Source organism: Pygocentrus nattereri, chromosome 23 (assembly GCF_015220715.1).
Source record: "Pygocentrus nattereri isolate fPygNat1 chromosome 23, fPygNat1.pri, whole genome shotgun sequence".
Taxonomy (NCBI): domain Eukaryota; kingdom Metazoa; phylum Chordata; class Actinopteri; order Characiformes; family Serrasalmidae; genus Pygocentrus; species Pygocentrus nattereri.
In genome coordinates, this window is record NC_051233.1 from 30,546,216 (window position 1) to 30,567,323 (window position 21,108).

Consider the following 21,108-nt stretch of genomic DNA (forward strand, 5'->3'; position numbering starts at 1 on the left):
CTCCGCCCACTGGGCGGCTTGGATGTGCCCGCCTCCCATTGGACGGCCGTCCACGCGGCAGCTAAATGCTATTGGGCGGCTTCTTTCGCGCCAACATTTTCAAACTACAAGACGCCCCAAACCTGTGGCTCCTTAGCGTCATTTTTCTTCTTTGCTCGTTCCCGCCTCGCCTTGGCTAAACGGTATTGGGCGTCTTAAGCCGCGCCAATATTTTCAAATCACAAGACACTGCCCAACGCTTTGAGGGGCGCCTGTACTCATTTTTGTGTTTCACGTCTTGTGAAACTTTACTTGGATTTTTGGTTCATTCATTATTACACGCCTGTTATTTCACCTTCACTCGCCTAGTTATAACAGATGCTCGTGAAGGTTTATTTTGTGTTCGAGTAGCTTCTCTTTTTAATTCAGTACACTAATCGTGGGACGCGGCGATTCCATGATCTCTTTTCCCCCCTTTAACAACCGATCGAAAGCTTTCTTGCACGGTAGAAGGAATATAGAAACACTGCACTTTTGTCGTTAAGGTGGGTGGCTCTTAAAAGAGCCTTTGGTTAATTACGATTTAGCAGAAAGCCCAGTTTACTTGGTCTTGGCAGGTTTCTCGGTCTTCTTGGGCAGCAGGACGGCCTGAATGTTGGGCAGCACGCCACCTTGAGCGATGGTCACTCCTCCGAGCAGTTTGTTGAGCTCCTCGTCGTTACGAACAGCCAACTGCAGGTGACGAGGGATGATACGGGTCTTCTTGTTGTCGCGAGCGGCGTTCCCGGCCAACTCGAGGATCTCAGCGGTCAGATACTCCAGCACGGCGGCCAAGTAGACGGGAGCACCGGCGCCGACGCGCTCGGCATAGTTACCTTTACGCAGAAGTCTGTGCACACGGCCCACAGGGAACTGCAGCCCAGCACGGGAGGAGCGAGTCTTGGCCTTCGCCCTGGCTTTACCGCCGGTCTTGCCTCTTCCACTCATCTTGACCTTCTATCAACTTTGTCAAACACAGCTGAAATAAGCGCCGCTCTCCGAGTCTTCCTTATAAAGAAAACGGCTTCGTTTCTATTGGCTGGAATTTGACGGCCTCCCACAACCAATCCGCGTCGTCAAACTTTAGGGTCCGCCCACTGCCCCCCCCTCGCTTCTCCCCCTCCTCTTTGTGCTGCCTCCCATGTGTGAGAGACGAAGACAAAGAGGGAAAGAAATAAAAATATTCACGGCCCTGTTTTCATCCATATAAATGCAAAACTGGATTATTCTGTCGAGGCTGGCGCTTTCCTATAATTTCACTTCTGATTAGTAATGACTTTCTATGTGCAGCGCGAAGGAAAATCAAACTATTCCTGTTAACCTTGGATTCAAACTTCAAACTACCTACAGTTAATGAAGGGCACGTACCACAACCTTCTCCAGCATTATTACCTACTTATTACTCTTATTTTAGGAGTTTCAGAGCTCTGTCCATTCATCCCACACACACTGGCGTCTTCTGAGGTCTTCAAATGCACCAACACACACACGAACATGAAGACTTGTACGAAAAAACAATAAACACACGAACGTGCACTACATATCGACATACGCGTTATGTACACGTTCCCTCCACCCAGCTCTCATTCACCTCCCTCTCCTCCTTTTCCTAGCGATAGACTTTCCCTTTGTTCTCTTTCCCGCGCATTCTGATGTGATCTTGTGCGTCCTGTACAGCACGATTTGAACAAATATATTCCAAATAAGTTTTGTTATTGCTTTTTTTATAAAACGGCGTCACATTTTTAAACACCTTTCAGAGGTTGAGTTCTGCCAAACATCTCCATTTTTCAGAAATCGTGTATTTTAGATCTCAGACTGTTAAGATTGTCTTGCTTTTTTACTCAAAAAGCATTTTAAACTTAAAATTACTTAACCAAGTCATTGTGTTCCAGGATTAAATAGATCCATATAACGCATTTAAGATTCTTTTAAGGGGTTTTGAACGGATCTATCGGCTTTTACTGGAAAACAGCGCTGGCGTTTGACGGTTTCCGTTGTAAGAGGTGTAAGTTGCGACACCTCGATGGCTTTACTGACTAGACATTAGGTTTGAAAGTCACCGCAGTCGAGTTATGAAATACCCCCCTCATTCTCGACTGTTGTGCTGGTGTTACACGAAAAAAAAAAAAACACAAAGACACTATCACTTTCCTCACAAAAAACTAAAGTGGACAAACATTTCTACTAAAAGGGTCATAAGGAGCAGCTCTTCTGATGGGAGTGTGGGGGGCTCTTAAAAGAGCCGTTGGGTTTGTGGTTGTTCGAGTCGAGCGTTTAACCTCCGAAGCCGTACAGGGTTCGGCCCTGACGCTTCAGGGCATAAACCACATCCATGGCAGTGACGGTCTTTCTCTTAGCATGCTCGGTGTAGGTGACGGCATCCCTGATCACGTTCTCCAGGAACACCTTGAGCACACCGCGAGTCTCCTCGTAGATCAGACCGGAGATACGCTTGACACCGCCACGGCGAGCCAGACGGCGGATAGCCGGCTTGGTGATGCCCTGGATGTTATCGCGGAGCACTTTGCGGTGACGCTTAGCGCCTCCTTTACCAAGACCTTTGCCTCCCTTTCTTTTTTTTTTTTTTTTTTAAAGAAACTTTATTTTAACAAAAATATAACAGTTTACAATTAACAAACAAACATCATCATTAAATACAAAACATCAAACAGTTACAGACTTTATATTTTAAAAAGTCAGAAAGTCCCATTTCTTACCTTCTTGTTTTTTTGTATCAATAGTCCTTCTTCTTTTCAGTTCCCGTATAATGTGACTAAAAACAACATCACTGGACACAAAAGCTTGATCAATCGTCATTCTCGTTCTTGTTTTCCACAATTGACTTTTTACAATGCAAATGATGAGCCATAATAATTCCTTTTGTTGTTTTGGGAGAGAGTTTCCAAATAATCCATATGCTATTGTCTTCATATTCATTTGTATATTTATATTTAAGCTTTGTAATTTATTCCATGTTTCTTTAGATCTATAACAATCAAATAAAAAGTGTTCTAAAGTTTCTTCAGCGTCGCAGTTTGGCATGGGGCATTTTATAGTCTTTACATAGCAGCTCCACCTGACCACAGTTCTCACGGGTAGTCTCCTAACAGAGATTAGCCACGATACATCTCTCAGATTCCCTGATAAAAGTTTATTATTAATGTTATCGCATGCATCTTTATATTCATTTGGTTGTAAATCTTTGTAAATAATCATATTACCATAAATAGAGTTACATATTAGTTTATATATTTCTTTACTATGATCATTTATCCAGTTTATATTGAGATGTTTATGTTTTGCAATAAAATCTGAATACAGTAATTTGAAATATGGGAAATTGGATCTGTGGCATCCTCTTTTTTCTTTCCAGTTTGTTAATTTTCCTACCCAGGCTGCTTGTCTGTGAATGCCCCCTGCAATAATTTTGCAGGCTGCAATTTTAGTTTTGATTGCTAGGTCTATTGCTCCTAAACCTCCGAGCTCAGTGCTTTTAAACAAAATATTTCTTTTGGTCACTTCTCTTGTGGTGTTCCATATAAAATTACAACAAATTTTATTTAGTTTTTTCGTCCATTTATCTGTAGGAGGAATTATAGAAGCTAAAAACATTATTTTAGATATTATATACGTTTTAGTGACATTTATTCGGGTTTGGTAGCTAAAATTATGATTTTTAAACTTACCTATTTCATCTTTTATTTCTTTTTCCTTTTGTTCCCAGTTAAAATCGACACATCCTTTATTATGGACGAAAAAACTAAATAAAATTTGTTGTAATTTTATATGGAACACCACAAGAGAAGTGACCAAAAGAAATATTTTGTTTAAAAGCACTGAGCTCGGAGGTTTAGGAGCAATAGACCTAGCAATCAAAACTAAAATTGCAGCCTGCAAAATTATTGCAGGGGGCATTCACAGACAAGCAGCCTGGGTAGGAAAATTAACAAACTGGAAAGAAAAAAGAGGATGCCACAGATCCAATTTCCCATATTTCAAATTACTGTATTCAGATTTTATTGCAAAACATAAACATCTCAATATAAACTGGATAAATGATCATAGTAAAGAAATATATAAACTAATATGTAACTCTATTTATGGTAATATGATTATTTACAAAGATTTACAACCAAATGAATATAAAGATGCATGCGATAACATTAATAATAAACTTCTATCAGGGAATCTGAGAGATGTATCGTGGCTAATCTCTGTTAGGAGACTACCCGTGAGAACTGTGGTCAGGTGGAGCTGCTATGTAAAGACTATAAAATGCCCCATGCCAAACTGCGACGCTGAAGAAACTTTAGAACACTTTTTATTTGATTGTTATAGATCTAAAGAAACATGGAATAAATTACAAAGCTTAAATATAAATATACAAATGAATATGAAGACAATAGCATATGGATTATTTGGAAACTCTCTCCCAAAACAACAAAAGGAATTATTATGGCTCATCATTTGCATTGTAAAAAGTCAATTGTGGAAAACAAGAACGAGAATGACGATTGATCAAGCTTTTGTGTCCAGTGATGTTGTTTTTAGTCACATTATACGGGAACTGAAAAGAAGAAGGACTATTGATACAAAAAAACAAGAAGGTAAGAAATGGGACTTTCTGACTTTTTAAAATATAAAGTCTGTAACTGTTTGATGTTTTGTATTTAATGATGATGTTTGTTTGTTAATTGTAAACTGTTATATTTTTGTTAAAATAAAGTTTCTTTAAAAAAAAAAAAAGAAAGGGAGGCAAAGGTCTTGGTAAAGGAGGCGCTAAGCGTCACCGCAAAGTGCTCCGCGACAACATCCAGGGCATCACGAAGCCGGCTATCCGCCGTCTGGCTCGCCGTGGCGGTGTCAAGCGTATCTCCGGTCTGATCTACGAGGAGACTCGCGGTGTGCTCAAGGTGTTCCTGGAGAACGTGATCAGGGATGCCGTCACCTACACCGAGCATGCTAAGAGAAAGACCGTCACTGCCATGGATGTGGTTTATGCCCTGAAGCGTCAGGGCCGAACCCTGTACGGCTTCGGAGGTTAAACGCTCGACTCGAACAACCACAAACCCAACGGCTCTTTTAAGAGCCCCCCACACTCCCACCAGAAGAGCTGCTCCTTATGACCCTTTTAGTAGAGATGTTTGTCCACTTTAGTTTTATTTTGTGAGGAAAGTGATAGTGTCTTTGGTTTTTTTTTTTGTTTAACACCAGCACAACAGTAGAGAATGAGGGGGGGGTATTTCATAGCTCGACTGCGGTGACTTTCAAACCTAATGTCTAGTCAATAAAGCCATCGAGGTGTCGCAACTTGCACCTCTTACAACGGAAACCGTCAAACGCCAGCGCTGTTTTCCAGTAAAAGCCGATCTGTTCAAAACCCCTTAAAAGAACCTTAAATGCGTTACGTGGATCTATTTAATCCTCGAACACAATGACTTGGTTAAGTAATTTTAAGTTTAAAATGCTTTTTGAGTAAAAAAGCAAGACAATCTTAAAAGTCTGAGATCTAAAATACATGATTTCTGAAAAATGGAGATGTTTGGCAGAACTCAACCTCTGAAAGGTGTTTAAAAATGTGACGCCGTTTTATAAAAAAGCAATAAAACGTATTTGGAATATATTTGTTCAAATCGTGCTGTACAGGACGCACAAGATCAGATCAGAATGCGCGGGAAAGAGAACAAAGGGAAAGTCTATCGCTAGGAAAAGGAGGAGAGGGGGGTGAATGAGAGCTGGGTGGAGGGAACGTGTACATAACGCGTATGTCGATATGTAGTGCACGTTCGTGTGTTTATGGTTTTTTTCGTACAAGTCTTCATGTTCGTGTGTGTGTTGGTGCATTTGAAGACCTCAGAAGACGCCAGTGTGTGTGGGATGAATGGAGAGAGCTCTGAAACTCCTAAAATAAGAGTAATAAGTAGGTAATAATGCTGGAGAAGGTTGTGGTACGTGCCCTTCATTAACTGTAGGTAGTTTGAAGTTTGAAGGGCGGGGGGGCAGTGGGCGGACCCTAAAGTTTGACGACGCGGATTGGTTGTGGGAGGCCGTCAAATTCCAGCCAATAGAAACGAAGCCGTTTTCTTTATAAGGAAGACTCGGAGAGCGGAGCTTATTTCAGCTGTGTTTGACAAAGTTGATAGAAAGTCAAGATGAGTGGAAGAGGCAAGACCGGCGGTAAAGCCAGGGCGAAGGCCAAGACTCGCTCCTCCCGTGCTGGGCTGCAGTTCCCTGTGGGCCGTGTGCACAGACTTCTGCGTAAAGGTAACTATGCCGAGCGCGTCGGCGCCGGTGCTCCCGTCTATTTGGCCGCCGTGCTGGAGTATCTGACCGCTGAGATTCTCGAGTTGGCCGGTAACGCCGCTCGCGACAACAAGAAGACCCGTATCATCCCTCGTCACCTGCAGTTGGCTGTTCGTAACGACGAGGAACTCAACAAACTGCTCGGAGGAGTGACCATCGCTCAGGGTGGCGTGCTGCCCAACATTCAGGCCGTCCTGCTGCCCAAGAAGACCGAGAAGCCTGGCAAGACCAAGTAAACTGGGCTTTCTGCTAAATCGTAGATCACCAAAGGCTCTTTTAAGAGCCACCCACCTTAACGACAAAAGTGCAGTGTTTCTATATTCCTTCTACCGTGCAAGAAAGCTTTCGATCGGTTGTTACAGTTGTGTTAGAATGAAATAAAAAGATCATGGCATCGCCGCGTCAAACGATTGCGTACTGAACTAGAAATGTGCCTTTCCTGAAAGAAACGCGGGATAGTGGGATACTACGGAAGTCCATGCGAAAAACGAGGGACGTATGTGAAACTCGTTCGGGCAAACTAAAATAGATCATCATGCATTTTTTCTACCAGTTCATTGTCAATGTAAACTCTGCTACCCAAGTGCAGGTCCAGGTAATGCTGGGAGCAGGTGAGACGTTGAGCTCCGTGCGTGAGTTTGTATGTGTTGTGTGAGAGGAGGGGGGCCACTGTGACAAGCTGCCAGCAGTCTCCCCTTCATTTTCAATGGGACAAGGATTCCCACATTTTTGGCTGCTGTTCTGAATCTGCGTCCGATCAAAAAGCTGCATACAAGCACACATCACACAATCTGGCCGGACAATCTGGAGTTCCAGTCTGGAACTGTGTCGATATCTCAAACTGCGGGACTAGTTACTAAAAAATACATAAATCGGATTTGCGATTCGCAACTATAATTAAAATGAGAAGCTACTCGAACACAAAATAAACCTTCACGAGCATCTATTATAACTAGGCGAGTGAAGGTGAAATAACAGGCGTGTAATAATGAAGGAACCAAAAATCCAAGTAAAGTTTCACAAGACGTGAAACACAAAAATCAGCACAGGCGCCCGTCGCAGCGTTGGGCAGTGTCTTGTGATTTGAAAATATTGGCGCGGCTTAAGACGCCCAATACCGTTTAGCCAAGGCGAGGCGGGAACGAGTAAAGAAGAAAAATAACGCTAAGGAGCGTCAGGTTTGGGGCGTCTTGTAGTTTGAAAATGTTGGCGCGAAAGAAGCCGCCCAATAGCGTTTAGCTGCCGCGTGGACGGCCGTCCAATGGGAGGCGGGCACATCCAAGCCGCCCAGTGGGCGGAGAGCAGCTCCAATGCAGAAAAGCGCCGCGCTGTGCGCGCGACCTTATTCTGTCTTTTACAGAGAAGAGCACAGTTTACTGCCATGGCGAGAACCAAGCAGACCGCCCGTAAGTCCACCGGTGGCAAAGCCCCGAGGAAGCAGCTGGCTACCAAGGCTGCCCGCAAGAGCGCTCCGGCCACTGGCGGCGTCAAGAAGCCTCACCGTTACAGGCCCGGTACCGTGGCTCTCCGCGAGATCCGCCGCTACCAGAAGTCCACAGAGCTGCTGATCCGCAAGCTGCCCTTCCAGCGCCTGGTGAGGGAGATCGCTCAGGACTTCAAGACCGATCTCCGCTTCCAGAGCTCTGCCGTCATGGCCCTGCAGGAGGCCAGCGAGGCTTACTTGGTGGGTCTGTTCGAGGACACCAACCTGTGCGCCATCCACGCCAAGAGAGTCACCATCATGCCTAAGGACATCCAGTTGGCCCGCCGTATCCGCGGAGAGCGCGCTTAGATTCAGCGGAGCGACCACAACTTCCTCAAACACCCAAAAGGCTCTTTTAAGAGCCGCCTCACTGTTTCAGTCCAGAAGAGCGACTTTTCTAGGAAACTCCGAGCTCTTAAATGCTGTGATGTAATAGTTTATTTCTAATTTCCTGAGCAGTTTATTAATCTGCCCGTAGTTACTGCATTGTGTGGATCATGGGACTCAGTATTTAAAAGTGAGTCATTTTGTGTAGTTTCTATTTTTTTGGCCATTGTGTTGTGATGACTCAGTTTATAAACGGTGAAACTTCACGTTCCTATTTATACATATTTAGTGTCAATTTAAGCAAATACGGTATTAACTAGCTTGTCCATTTTATTTTAATATTGTGAGGAAATTACTACTAATTTTACTTATTTATTAATAATTTTTTAATCTTTTATTAATCTTACTTTAATGCCAGAGCGACCGCAGAGAGTGAGGGAGAATATTTCATAGCTCGACTGTGGTGAGTTACTCTAGCAGCGTTGTCTGAAGCCTCAAGTCGTTTAGTCAGTAAAGCCGTTATTGTTCATCGCCAAAGCATCGCGACTTTTACCTTCTACAGCAGAAACGGTGAAATGCAGCGCTGTTCTCTAAGAGAACCTGATCCATTCAAAATCCACTGGAATAACCTTGTATGCGTTACATGCACCTGGTAAACTCTAACACAGAATAACCTGAATATTTTTTTAATAATAATAAATGATTATTCTTTTTTTTAGTAAATAAAATCAAAACAATCCAGCAGCAGTTTCAGATCCGAAATGCACAATAAAAAACATGATTAAGATCATAGCAGAACTCAAAACCTCTCAAACGTGTTTAGAAATGACGCCATTTAATGAAAGAGCAAATTATTAAATTATAAAATTATTTGGAATATATTTGTTCAATTGTGCTGTGCAGGACACCCAGTAGATCAGAATGCGCGGGAAAGAGAACACATGACGATTGATCAAGCTTTTGTGTCCAGTGATATTGTTTTTAGTCATATTATACGGGAACTGAAAAGAAGAAGGACTATTGATATAAAAAAAAAACAAGAAGGTAAGAAATGGGACTTTCTGTCCTTTTAAAATATAAAGTCTGTAATTGTTTCGATGTTTTGTGTGTAAAGATGATGTTTGTTTGTTAATTGTAAACTGTTATACTTTTTGCTAAAATAAAGTTATATTTAAAAAAAAAGGAAAGAGAACAAAGAGTCTTTAGCAAGGAGGAGGAGGGGGAGAAGGAGGAGAGTGGGGGTGAATGAGAGCTGGGGGATGTCCGCCAAGCGAGCCGTTGATTGCCGTCCAATGACCGTTTGACAGCACTGTGAAGGCGGAGCTTTGTCTGTTTTGAATATCGCAGTGTACATAAGCCGGTGCCGGGCGCTCCTCCTCATTCTTCAGTCTAACTTGAAGAGAAGAAACATGCCTGAACCAGCCAAGTCCGCCCCGAAGAAGGGATCCAAGAAGGCCGTGACCAAGACGGCCGGCAAGGGAGGCAAGAAGCGCAGAAAGACCAGGAAAGAGAGCTACGCTATCTACGTGTACAAGGTGCTGAAGCAGGTCCACCCCGACACCGGCATTTCCTCCAAGGCGATGGGCATTATGAACTCGTTCGTTAACGACATCTTCGAGCGCATCGCCGGTGAGTCGTCCCGTCTGGCTCATTACAACAAACGCTCCACCATCACGTCCAGGGAGATCCAGACCGCCGTGCGTCTGCTTCTTCCCGGCGAGCTGGCCAAACACGCCGTGTCCGAGGGCACCAAAGCCGTCACCAAGTACACGAGCTCCAAGTAAGAAGTGACGAAGATTCAAGTCAAACCCAACGGCTCTTTTAAGAGCCACCCACGGTTTCTCTTAAAGAGGGTTTTTTCCTTGTAACTTACGAAACGGTTAAGTAAAGGTTGTTCGCGTTTTCCCGCGCAATTTGAATGTCAATGTGCTCGTTACTAGCGAATTACAATGTCTTACAATGAATTATCAATGTTGCGTGTGTGTGCCAGATGAATGGAGAACCTAAAAATGAAGGCTGTAGTAAGTATATTGCGGAGTTATGCTGCAATTTAAGTGAGTAAAGGTTAATCTGTTAATGCCGTCACAAGCCTCCACCATGTGGTGTTGAAGGTTTTGTTGCTGACTTTCTCAGCATAGACAATTCAAGATGACACCAGAAATAAGTCAATAATAAAATACAGTAAAACTTGTCCTGTGACTTTTTACTCAGCCTGTACATTCAGTTCTTAGACTGGTGAGTTCAAAGCATTCTTTCTTCAGCTCAGTGCTGAAATTTGTCATTTGTTTTTTTTCCACTTCAAAAACACTTCCTATGAACTGCATCAAGTGTGCTGGGCCAGGGAATAGCTGGAATACTGTGTGGTGTGTGTGAAGAGCAGAATTAAGGCCTTTAGGACTAAAGAAATGATAAGTTTGGATTTAGGATTTAGGCTCAGGAACTATGAACAGGTGTGTAGCAAGGCCCCAGGCTTCTGCTGTATTTAGTCCAAGTAAAGGTGGTTTCAGTGAGTAGAACTGCATTTAGGGCCTTAAAGTCGTATTGAAGTTAGACAGAGGATAAAGAGTTTACAGCCAGGCCAAAGACGTATGATGAAATGGGAGTTAGTTAAATTAGGTTACAGTCTAAGCCTTAGGGCTGTGATGTAGAGACAGGCGGTAGGTTCTGATTTGATTAGATCCAGCTTTGTCTTTGTGCAGATTTACAGGTACAGACAGAGCCGGCCCTGACCAATGTGGTGCCCTAGGTGAGGTTTTGGTTGGTGCCCCCTGCATCATCAGTCATCGGGTCTATACACTCACACAGACACTGCAAAGTTTTGTTTTTGAGTTTTTTTTATTTTAGAATGAAAACAGTAAAATCAGTATTAAAGAAACAAGTGAAGTAAATGAATTATAAATATAACCGTATAACAAATAAATATAAAGGTGTTGCACAAAAAATTTGTGCTATATTACTATTTTAGATAAAGTAGTGCAGAGAACAACTTTTAAATATTAATAATACATTTTAAAAATAAAAAATAACTACCATCAGGGCAGATCAGTGCAATCTGCCTACTGCAACATTGTTTTACAGCCTAATTCGCCTGGCCTTTTTTAGATCAAAGTCATCTATGACATCATCGTAGGAAAGCTGCTGTGAGATCTCACAATTTATACTAATCATAGAAAGTCCACTAAGGCGTTTTTGACCCATAGTAGATCTCAGGTATGTTTTAATGAGTTGGATCCTAGAGAAGCTCCTTTCAGCAGCAGCCACTGTAACAGGAAGAGTGGCAGAGATTCTAAGAGCTACCCACAAATTTGGGTCAATTTTTGCCAGCTTCTTCTCATGAAGGAAGGTCAAGAGTTCCATGTTTCTTCTCATGAAGAGAAGCGAGAGCTGCATCCACGACCACATTTTTTAATGTGGTTTCCATTTTTTTAAGTGCATCACCAGTAGGCTCATCTGAAGCCTCATAACTAAAGTGCCTTTTTGTGCTTCTCAACCGCTTTTGTTTGAGTACAACCTCTACGTTCATCTCCTCGCACTCCTTTGCAGTAGTCTGCGCATCTGAAAATCCAGTGTGCCTGTAGCTGGTGAGGAAATATCTGGTTTTCTTTACCAAGTCAACAACCACATCTAGCTGCATAGAGGGCAACTGCATCAGCTTGCTCACATGTTGGATCTTGTTGAGGATGTCATACCATATGACTGTGCAAATAGAAAAGCGGTATGATCCAATCTCCTCAGACAAACATTGGGCTTCAACTTTCACCTCTTTGAGAAAATTGACATTTTCTGGTTTGTTTAATGTGTCTGTGGATCCCCTTAAAGCCATGTTTCTTTCAGCTAGGGACTGAATTATTGCCAACAGTCTAATAAGAACTTCATGCCACCTCTTTCTCTCAGCCTCAGCAAGTGCCATCTCCTGCTAATCTATTCTTAGCCCCTTTTCAAGAAGAACTTCTAATTCTTTCCACTTCGCCATGTGTGACTGTCCTCATGGGTCTTTAGAAGGTGGTTTGCATTTTTCCAATCCCTTAGCCCTTCTCTATTCAATTTGTAATCTCTCTGAGAAAATATTTTGCAGCAGAAGCAATAAAACTTTTTTGAGTACATTAGCCAGTTTCTTTTGATTTTTTTCTCCATTTACTAAGATTCTTTTGAAATAATCATGCTGACACCTTATCCCGTCTTTTTGTATGGGAAACGTGAAACTGTTCTTGATTTGATATGGTTTTCTGAGAACAAACTCTATTCTTATCTTTTCAGTCAATTCAGGGGGCCAGTCAGCAGGGTCTATTGATGGAGCATTTTTCCAGATGCCTGATGATGCAGCTTCACTTTGGTGTACTGAGGTGGAGGGGACAGGAGTCCCTGATGCTGTTTCACTTTGGTGTACTGAGGTGGAGGGGACAGGAGTCCCTGATGCTGTTTCCCTTTGGTGTACTGAGGTGGAGGGGACAGGAGTCCCTGATGCCCTTTCACTTTGGTGTACTGAGGTGGAGGGGACAGGAGTCCCTGATGCTGTTTCACTTTGGTGTACTGAGGTGGAGGGGACAGGAGTCCCTGATGCTGTTTCCCTTTGGTGTACTGAGGTGGAGGGGACAGGAGTCCCTGATGCTGTTTCCCTTTGGTGTACTGAGGTGGAGGGGACAGGAGTCCCTGATGCCCTTTCACTTTGGTGTACTGAGGTGGAGGGGATAGGAGTCCCTGATGCCGTTTCACTTTGGTGGACTGAGGTGGAGGGGACATGATCATGTAATGCTGCTTCACTGGAAGGTGATAAGGTTGAGAATGTGTCTTCTGGTGGCCCAGGATGTGCAGAAACAGAATTTAAGTATTTCAAAAGTGCATCTGAAATGAAGAGAAGATTATCTTTTCAGTCAATTCAGGGGGCCAGTCAGCAGGGTCTATTGATGGAGCATTTTTCCAGATGCCTGATGATGCAGCTTCACTTTGGTGTACTGAGGTGGAGGGGACAGGAGTCCCTGATGCTGTTTCACTTTGGTGTACTGAGGTGGAGGGGACAGGAGTCCCTGATGCTGTTTCCCTTTGGTGTACTGAGGTGGAGGGGACAGGAGTCCCTGATGCTGTTTCCCTTTGGTGTACTGAGGTGGAGGGGACAGGAGTCCCTGATGCCCTTTCACTTTGGTGTACTGAGGTGGAGGGGATAGGAGTCCCTGATGCCGTTTCACTTTGGTGGACTGAGGTGGAGGGGACATGATCATGTAATGCTGCTTCACTGGAAGGTGATAAGGTTGAGAATGTGTCTTCTGGTGGCCCAGGATGTGCAGAAACAGAATTTAAGTATTTCAAAAGTGCATCTGAAATGAAGAGAAGAGCATATGTGTGTTTCAATGTATATTTATTTTAAAAACTTGCTGAGCTAAGCTAATAATAGCACCTACTACGATTGGGCAGTATGATGACAGTATTGTAAAATTGGGGCAGTGTATTAATCACGTGACGTGACGCAACGTGTCAAATCTGTACTTTGAAAAATGGGACATTTAAGAGATTTTGCGCATCCATTAAAAAGATCTGTGGGAGGGGTAAGAGGTTGGAGCTCACGGATTGGTTATGGAGTGGTGGTTTTCACTAAGATCATACAGAGGGGGAAAATCCACAATGACGACGAGTGTTAGTTGTGAGTCAAGTATTGGCGTAGGAACCGGGAGGGGGGGGGGTAATGGGGGATCGTGTCCCACTCAATATCAGAAACATGTAGATTTGTCCCACCCAAAAATTAAACCACAGAAAAGCAGAAAATCTTTAAAAACTTTTATTTTGAAAGCGCGTTTTGGCAGCGTTCGCAATTCATGCGCTGCATTTGTTGTTTGCAATGGGATCTGGTTGTCAGGTTGGTGAGGGGGGCTCCCTCGCTGGAGCGTGGGGTAGCTGAGCCAACTTTAAACGCGAGCTCAGTGATGAGAGCAGTGAATAGCAACGATGACCATATATACGGGAATAAAACAGCTTTAGCATAATGTGTTGTTATGGTAACAGACTAGGAGGGTTTGGGTTGCTAACGTTTATATTAACTTTACGATTCAGAGTGCTTTCTGACTAAAGTTTCATTACTCTCTGGCCACGTCCCAAACTGCAGACTGCTACTTCACGAAATATGTGTAAAAAATTACATATAACAAAATAAAATAAATAAATAAATGAATGAATGAATGAATAAAAGGACACCAGCGTTAGAAGTGCTTTCAGTAGTGCAGTATGGATGGAAACACATCAAACATGCATTCTCATATTAAAACGAAGCACCTTTCAATTACAATTCAGCAGGTGCTCGAAAAGTCCCGACTCAGTTACGACTTTAATTGGAGCTTTTGCCAAATCCAAAAAATAGAAAAGAGACGATAGAAGGCGATTACATTAGCGACATCTGAAGTTTCTGCTTATTGTAGAGAGTCTCACTGGCATGTTTTTTTTTCTCTTTTTTTACAAATGAACAATTAATAAATATGAAAACAAGCAAAGTCCACATAATCATAACTTCATTGCTTAATAATATTAGTCAAATTAATAATTATTATATTAACAACACACGACACCTATCGTATAGCAGCCACACCGGCCTTTTGTGAATAACACTGCACACCCCAGCCTTAAGCTGATGATAAGGTGCCAGGGAGTACAGGTAGGTTAAGAGCTAAGCATTAGGCTATTGCTGATGGAAGAGGGAGTAAAAGTAGTTTTATGTTGGTTTGTTCTTTGTCTTCAAAGTAGTCAGAGTAAGTTAAAGTAGCTGTGGAGCTTGGCATCAGGCTAGTGATGAAGTTAAAATAAACATAAGGCTAGGGCTTTGGCTCCTGATGGAGTTATTGAAAAGTTAAGGGGGAGAGGAAGAGAGCAAGTCATCAAGTTTGTGAAGAAGTTGTGGTGATAAAGCAAAAGTAGGTGCAAGATGTGCCATTAAGCTCTCGGTGAAGCTAGAGAAAGTGAAAGGAGCTGTCCAGCTAGACCTCAGATTTAAATTGTAGTCAGTAAGACTGAGATCAGCTGAGATCAGCCTCAGGTTTATACAATAGTCAGAGTATCAGCTGCCATAGCGCTGAACTCAGAGATCGTGAAAGTCAGTGTAGGGCAAGGCGTTTGACTTCCAAAGTAGACGCAATATGATCTTTCCTGCTAGGCCACAGGCTTACACTGTATAGAGAGAGAGCGATGGTGGGTTTAGAGCTCAGCTTTAGGCCCTAGGCTTGTGGTTAAGTCAGAGTGAATAACAGTACATCCAGTTAAAGAACGTCTAAGCAAGCTTAGGGCAGGGCATCAGGCTTGTGATGGAGTAAGAGTGAACTCAAATGTATCATTAGACTTCTGATGAAATTAGAGAATTAAAATCGGGTACAGAGCTCGGCTTTAAGCCCATGTCGTAGGGTAGGCCAAATCAGACTTACAGCTAGGCCTCAGGCTTATCATGCAGTTAAAGTCTTAGCAGATTTAGAACGAGGTTTTAAGTTTATGGTGACGTGAAAATATATTTAGGTCAAGAACTTTGATTGTTGCTGAGGCCAAGACATGGGCCTATTATGTAGTTGGAGCAAGCCATAGGATTTTTTTGGGCCAGAGCTCATACTTATGGTGAAGCTGGGGTGACTGAAGGGAGATGTTGAGTCGTCAGGCTTGTGAGAAGAGTGATTCAAAGTCGGTGTGGAGCTGGGCCTTAGTCTTATGCTGCAGTCTGAGTATTTCACAGTTAGTTCCCACTAGGTTTATGATGAGTTTTGACTAAAATCATGTTAGGGTCAGAGAACAGTGAGGTTTATTTCTAGTAAGATTATAAGAAGTTCATGGTTACTTCCCACTAGTGAGACGGAGAGGTTAGAATTAAGTTAATTAGAGTGAGAAGGAGCTTGGGGGTTTATTTACCACTGGTCAAGCCAAAGTTTATATAAAGCGCTTTATACACCAGGACATCAGTAGAGAGCAGCTCTGCCCATGGCGCCCGCTTGCTTACGCGTGTGCTTTACTCGCTCCAAGAAAGCTCGTTTTACCCATAATAAACTGGGCGCTTCACCGCTCGTTGTTCCCCCGCGCCGTCGCCGAGGCTCTCCCCGAATGGGTCGTCAAGCTGTCAGAAGGCTCACCTCGCCGTTTGCCACCATTTTCCACCGATTATCGCGTTAAAAGCGTCGCATCTCGTTCGGAGCGGCGAGCGCGCGGCGCCCTCTTGAACGCGCCTTGCGAAACGAGGCGTCGCTGCGCGCTCATTCCCGGACTCAGGACACACGACAGAGCCTCTTCTAGAGGATCGAGCCGTTGGGCGCTCGACAAGCGGCGTTCTCGCTCTTATTTTACCCGATAAATATCACGAGAAAACACAAGTGCGAGCGCGTCACTGAGGTATGGCCGCACAGCGCCCGCCTGGTTGAGTCTTCACCGTTCTCATGTGGCTTTTAAGAGGCGGCCCGTCGCCTGAGAGGGAGGTTCCTCTGAACAGCACAGCTCCGCTCATTCTCTCTCTGATCGCAGCAAAAGCAGAACGATGGCAGAAGCCGCTCCTGCTCCAGCCGCCGCCGCGCCGGCCAAAGCTCCCAAGAAGAAGCGCGCCGCCCCGCCCAAGAAAGCCGGCCCCAGCGTCGGCGAGCTCATCGTCAAGGCTGTTTCGCAGTCTAAGGAGAGGAGCGGCGTGTCTCTCGCCGCCCTCAAGAAAGCTCTGGCTGCCGGCGGTTACGACGTGGACAAGAACAAGTCCCGCGTCAAGATCGCCGTCAAGAGCCTCGTGACGAAGGGCACTCTGGTGCAGACCAAAGGCACCGGCGCCTCGGGCTCCTTCAAGCTCAACAAGAAACAAGCCGAGCCCAAGAAGAAGGTGGCAAAGAAAGCGGCTCCAAAGGCCAAGAAGGCGGTCGCTAAAAAGCCCGCCGCTGCTAAGAAGCCCAAGAAGGTAGCAGCGAAGAAGCCCGCAGCTGCCAAGAAATCGCCGAAGAAAGCCAAGAAACCGGCGGCCGCCAAGAAAGTCGCCAAGTCTCCCAAGAAAGCTAAGAAGCCCGCGGCCCCGAAGAAGGCGGCCAAGAGCCCGAAGAAAGCGAAGGTGGTCAAACCCAAAGCTACCAAGCCCAAGGCGGCGAAAAAGGCCGCCCCCAAGAAGAAGTAAACTCGCCGTTTTACCTTCTTATCCCGTTTCCCCGCTCAAAAACGGCTCTTTTAAGAGCCCCCCCACATTTTCCTATCAAAGAGCTCGTTTTTCTTTCGCCGTGTAAAGTCATTCCTTAACGAGATAAGATGATCCTTTATTAGTCCCACAGCGGGGAAATTGTTACAGCAGCGAAGGGACAGCGAGGCAGTCTGGTAAAAGAATTAACAAGCGAGTAATTAACTTTTAACAAGCAAACAAAAAAAACAAAACGTACTTACTGTATAGACAATAAATAATTTATATATTTACTTTGTAACAAATTTTTTTTCCCGAAATTCACATGGAATATTGCAGTGGTTTATATCACATATGGGACGGTGAGAAGTTACTATATAAAGTATTTAAATAGAAGCTCAAGAATATTTAATATTTACTCTATAGAGGGATTTTAAATATATATGCGGTTATATATATCGCACATGGCGTGTTTATTATACTGCGCAGGGGAAATGGTGATAAATTCACATCGTGTTCTGTAAATGGTGATCAATACTGAAAGTACCAAGCTGCCATTAGCAGAGACATGGATTAGGATTAGAGCGGGAATGAGGCGGGAAAACAGTGAGGAAGAGGCGGGAAAACTCTTTCTCTCGCGCACAGGAGGCAGCACGAAAGGGAGGGGCGGGGGAGAACTTGGGGGACGGGGACAGAAACTCGTTAGTACTTTAACGAGGAGACGAGCAGCTGGAGAATCAGAAGCGCAGTGCAGCCGAGTAGTGTGAGCGTCTGACTAATTAAGAGAGACTTTGGTAAAGTGTGGAAACGTCGTGTTTCTGAGTGACTTCCTGAATTACTGGGTTTGTGAGAAGAGTGATGAAATAAAATGGGAATAAAATAATAATTTTAGTAATTATTACAACTAAACCACATCATTTCATACAGTAGATCAGCATCTACAGTAACGAGTCTGAGGCTCTTTCTCCGACTGGCCAGTTCAAGGTTTGACCACAGGATGGCGCACAAGCTTCATCCGGGACATGCGCCTGAGCGCATTATTCCTTATTTAAACTCATAAATACGAACAGGTTATAAATGTCGCGCTGTTTCACTCAGGCGAGCTGAGAGCTTCTGTTCTTGTTTAGCGGCCTTGATTTACCTTTATAGTTTCATTACACATCTAAATATAATCAGTAAATCCAGAAAAGATCATCCGGGCCTGCATGAAGAAATAAACTCCTGTGAGATTAGATGCTGTTCTGGCTCAAACACTTTGTGTCCCGTTCACCTCCTCAAGCTGAGACCCAACTGTCCCGTTCACCTCCACCAGCTGAGACCCCACTGTCCCACTCACCTCCTCCAGCTGAGACCCCACTGTCCCGCTCAGCTGCAGTTGACCTCTGAACTTTGAAATGAGCTTGGAAAACCCTAATCTACAGACTCCTGACTCGTAATCTGATTATGATCCAGTATTTATGCCTGTGTGTCGTTTGGACTGTTTCCAGTATTTTCTAAGAGGACAAAGTGGCTCCCAGGAAATTTGCAGTTTGTCCAGCAGTTTCTGAGAATAAACAAATTCACAACTGCAATAGGAACTGAAAGTCAGCAACTATAATAGTGTAAAAACATCAGGGAGGATTTTTAATAAACGCAATTTTATTAATATGATGTCATTCCCTTAATTCTACAAACAATATTAGTCATTAAGCTGCTTCCCATAGAAAACAAGCTGATCTTAAATTTATCAAGTTACTAAATAAAATGCTAAGAAACGACATTAAACAGGTCACACAAGACATGGAATAATAATGATGATAAAGATAATTTTAAAAATGAATAAAATAAATAAAATAATAATAATTTAGCAGAAAATTAACAGCTATAATAAAGTATAAGGTTAAATGGTTATTAGAGCTCTGTTATTACAGAAATAAAATGTAGAAATATAATTTCACTACAATCTACATTATAAACAAAGAGAAGCTAAAGCCTTTTAAAAAATCTGTAACTGTTTATCACTAATTATTTTATCTGCTTTATAGACTGAATTAAACTAGTGAAGTGCATGTTGACTGGAACATAGTCCGAGCTAGAAAACAGTGAACTGGTCACTTCTAGGGTTGAGAAATCGGCCTTTTACGGTTGTTTAAGTTCACAAACAGCTCTAAGAGCTGAAACGTCCATCTTCGTCCTTAATGGTGTCTCCACAGTGTCGGTTCCAGCACGGCTGAGGGGTGCAGGCTCGGCCTGTCTCTCGTTTCTCTTGGTCCACGGTCCCAAAGACAGCCTACTGGATGATCAACAGCTCAAAGAGTTGACTCTGTCCAAGCCCCACCCACAGATGCCCAGAGACACGCCTCCTCCTGAGCTCAAACTTCACCTCTTTCTGGTCCAGACCAGACTGGATGCGTAGAATAGCCCTCCTGTTCTCTCTCCGACAGTAATCCAGAGCGCTCTCCCAGTCCATCTGCTCAGCACTGACATGGATCAGTGCTGACAAACACACAACAACACAAATGAACAACGGAAAATGAAGCTTTAGAGCAAGAGAAGAGCTTCATATTCACGTTCCTGCTGGGAGAATCAGGGAGTTTGTATAAAGAGGGAAGAGAGACAACATATAAACATAACTGACACGTTAATGCGCTGATGCACACCATCACTCTGCTCTGGTTCTGGATGAACTTCATGCAGATTTACTGAGTGGCGACCAATCAGATTGTTTGAGTTTTGATTTTCTCCATTTGCTGCTTTTCCTCATCCCACATACTGCAGTGTGACTCATAACTGCCTGTTCATGATCCTGAACTGAACTGAACTGAATCATGACTTACTGTTGGAGCACAGAGCAGGCTGAGTAGTACTGCACGGCACTGAAGACCATTTCCCTTTTCTCAGTACACCACAGTCTGATGATCGAGGCTGACCAGTCGTCCAGTTCCTGTAGGCAGAGCGTCCTCCATCAGTCCACTCCCAGCTATCACGCAGCAGGCTGATCCAGAAGGACGTTCTTCTGGTCAGCCCTTTTCCATTTACTGCTTCATTCTGGTTCTGATCTCTGATGCCGACCAGGTCAGTGTAGCTCTTCCTGCAGTAACTCTGAGCTTCATACCAGCTCGTATTCCCAGAGATTAAATGATAATTCAGGGTGAGGTCAGTATCTGTGGAGGGACGAGAACTTCTTATAGTTTAATAGTCCTTTTTCTTTATATTTAAAATTTTTATACTATTTTCCTTTAAATCTGCACTTCATATATTTTAGCCTTATGTTTAATTGTTGTCTGTATGTAGTGCCCCCTTAACTTTAGGCTGTGCTATATGAGTTAGATGAGTTTATGCTCTTTTTTTATTTAATTATGAGCTGTCAGAAACTGCTTAAATAAAACAGGCATAGTTATAAATACATGCTGGTGCAGGAACCCTTCTGAGTAATATTTCACCTCAGTTATAATTTAGCTTACCAAATATGACTGGTGTATCTAGATTAACACTCTAGACATGTGACTATTATAACTTACAACAAAACAAAACCCCAAACAAACAAAACAAAACCCCAGCTTCTATTGATTAATAAAAATAAACGCAGAGAATTACTGTGTCTTGGGTTGGGGTACTTATTAAAACCATCTTAGAAAAAAAAATAGAGTTCATTCAATTTGGTCACTCAAACCTGATATCTCGTTTGGTCACATAACAAAAAAAAACAAAAAAAAACACAAAATACACAATTTAGTGTTTAGTGGTTTCCCAGAAATGTGTAGTAACACCCTATTAATACACAACACTAATGTGGGCACACTCACACTCAGACTGTAACAGTAAGCTCAAACTGACCTGGTCAGAAATATTGAAATAAAAGGAAATACAAATACGGGGTTCCCTGTTTTCTGGGTGTGTC

At 43.3% G+C, this 21,108-nt stretch overlaps 6 protein-coding genes across 6 annotated transcripts in view; 4 read left to right on the forward strand and 2 right to left on the reverse strand.

Annotated features, from left to right (window-relative positions):
* Positions 1 to 5,115, forward strand: part of LOC119262245 (histone H4) — a 228,046-nt gene extending 222,931 nt beyond the window's left edge. Inside the window, exon 2 of the mRNA XM_037533394.1 lies at positions 4,783 to 5,115. Within this exon, the coding sequence (XP_037389291.1) occupies positions 4,783 to 5,066 (284 nt within the window). The 3' untranslated portion in view covers positions 5,067 to 5,115. The remainder of the gene's footprint in view (positions 1 to 4,782) is intronic.
* Positions 528 to 987, reverse strand: LOC119262243 (histone H2A-like). Its single transcript, XM_037533392.1, has one exon. The coding sequence runs from the start codon at positions 964 to 966 to the stop codon at positions 580 to 582; it is 387 nt and encodes a 128-aa protein (XP_037389289.1). The 5' UTR covers positions 967 to 987; the 3' UTR covers positions 528 to 579.
* On the reverse strand, positions 2,247 to 2,598 carry LOC108419089 (histone H4-like; the record flags this gene model as incomplete). Its single annotated transcript, XM_017690236.2, has 1 exon — positions 2,247 to 2,598. A coding segment is annotated over one exon (303 nt), but the record flags the coding sequence as incomplete, so codon positions are not given.
* A 1,041-nt stretch (positions 5,116 to 6,156) lies between the features above and the next one.
* LOC119262244 (histone H2A-like) lies at positions 6,157 to 6,589 on the forward strand. Its single transcript, XM_037533393.1, has one exon. It carries the CDS (start codon positions 6,174 to 6,176, stop codon positions 6,558 to 6,560), a length of 387 nt encoding a protein of 128 aa, XP_037389290.1. The 5' UTR covers positions 6,157 to 6,173; the 3' UTR covers positions 6,561 to 6,589.
* Positions 6,590 to 9,531: 2,942 nt separating this feature from the next.
* LOC108413813 (histone H2B-like) lies at positions 9,532 to 9,967 on the forward strand. Its single transcript, XM_017686486.2, has one exon. The coding sequence runs from the start codon at positions 9,544 to 9,546 to the stop codon at positions 9,916 to 9,918; it is 375 nt and encodes a 124-aa protein (XP_017541975.1). The 5' UTR covers positions 9,532 to 9,543; the 3' UTR covers positions 9,919 to 9,967.
* Positions 9,968 to 16,582: 6,615 nt separating this feature from the next.
* On the forward strand, positions 16,583 to 17,392 carry LOC119262242 (histone H1-like). The gene has a single exon (XM_037533391.1). The coding sequence runs from the start codon at positions 16,620 to 16,622 to the stop codon at positions 17,229 to 17,231; it is 612 nt and encodes a 203-aa protein (XP_037389288.1). The 5' UTR covers positions 16,583 to 16,619; the 3' UTR covers positions 17,232 to 17,392.
* The last annotated feature ends 3,716 nt before the right edge of the window (positions 17,393 to 21,108 follow it).

Bases quoted from the DNA above. Each gene is read 5' to 3' on its own strand.
- LOC119262244 (XM_037533393.1), top strand. From the start codon at position 6,174: ATGAGTGGAAGAGGCAAGACCGGCGGTAAAGCCAGGGCGAAGGCCAAG.
- LOC119262242 (XM_037533391.1), top strand. From the start codon at position 16,620: ATGGCAGAAGCCGCTCCTGCTCCAGCCGCCGCCGCGCCGGCCAAAGCT.
- LOC119262243 (XM_037533392.1), bottom strand. From the start codon at position 966: ATGAGTGGAAGAGGCAAGACCGGCGGTAAAGCCAGGGCGAAGGCCAAG.
- LOC108413813 (XM_017686486.2), top strand. From the start codon at position 9,544: ATGCCTGAACCAGCCAAGTCCGCCCCGAAGAAGGGATCCAAGAAGGCC.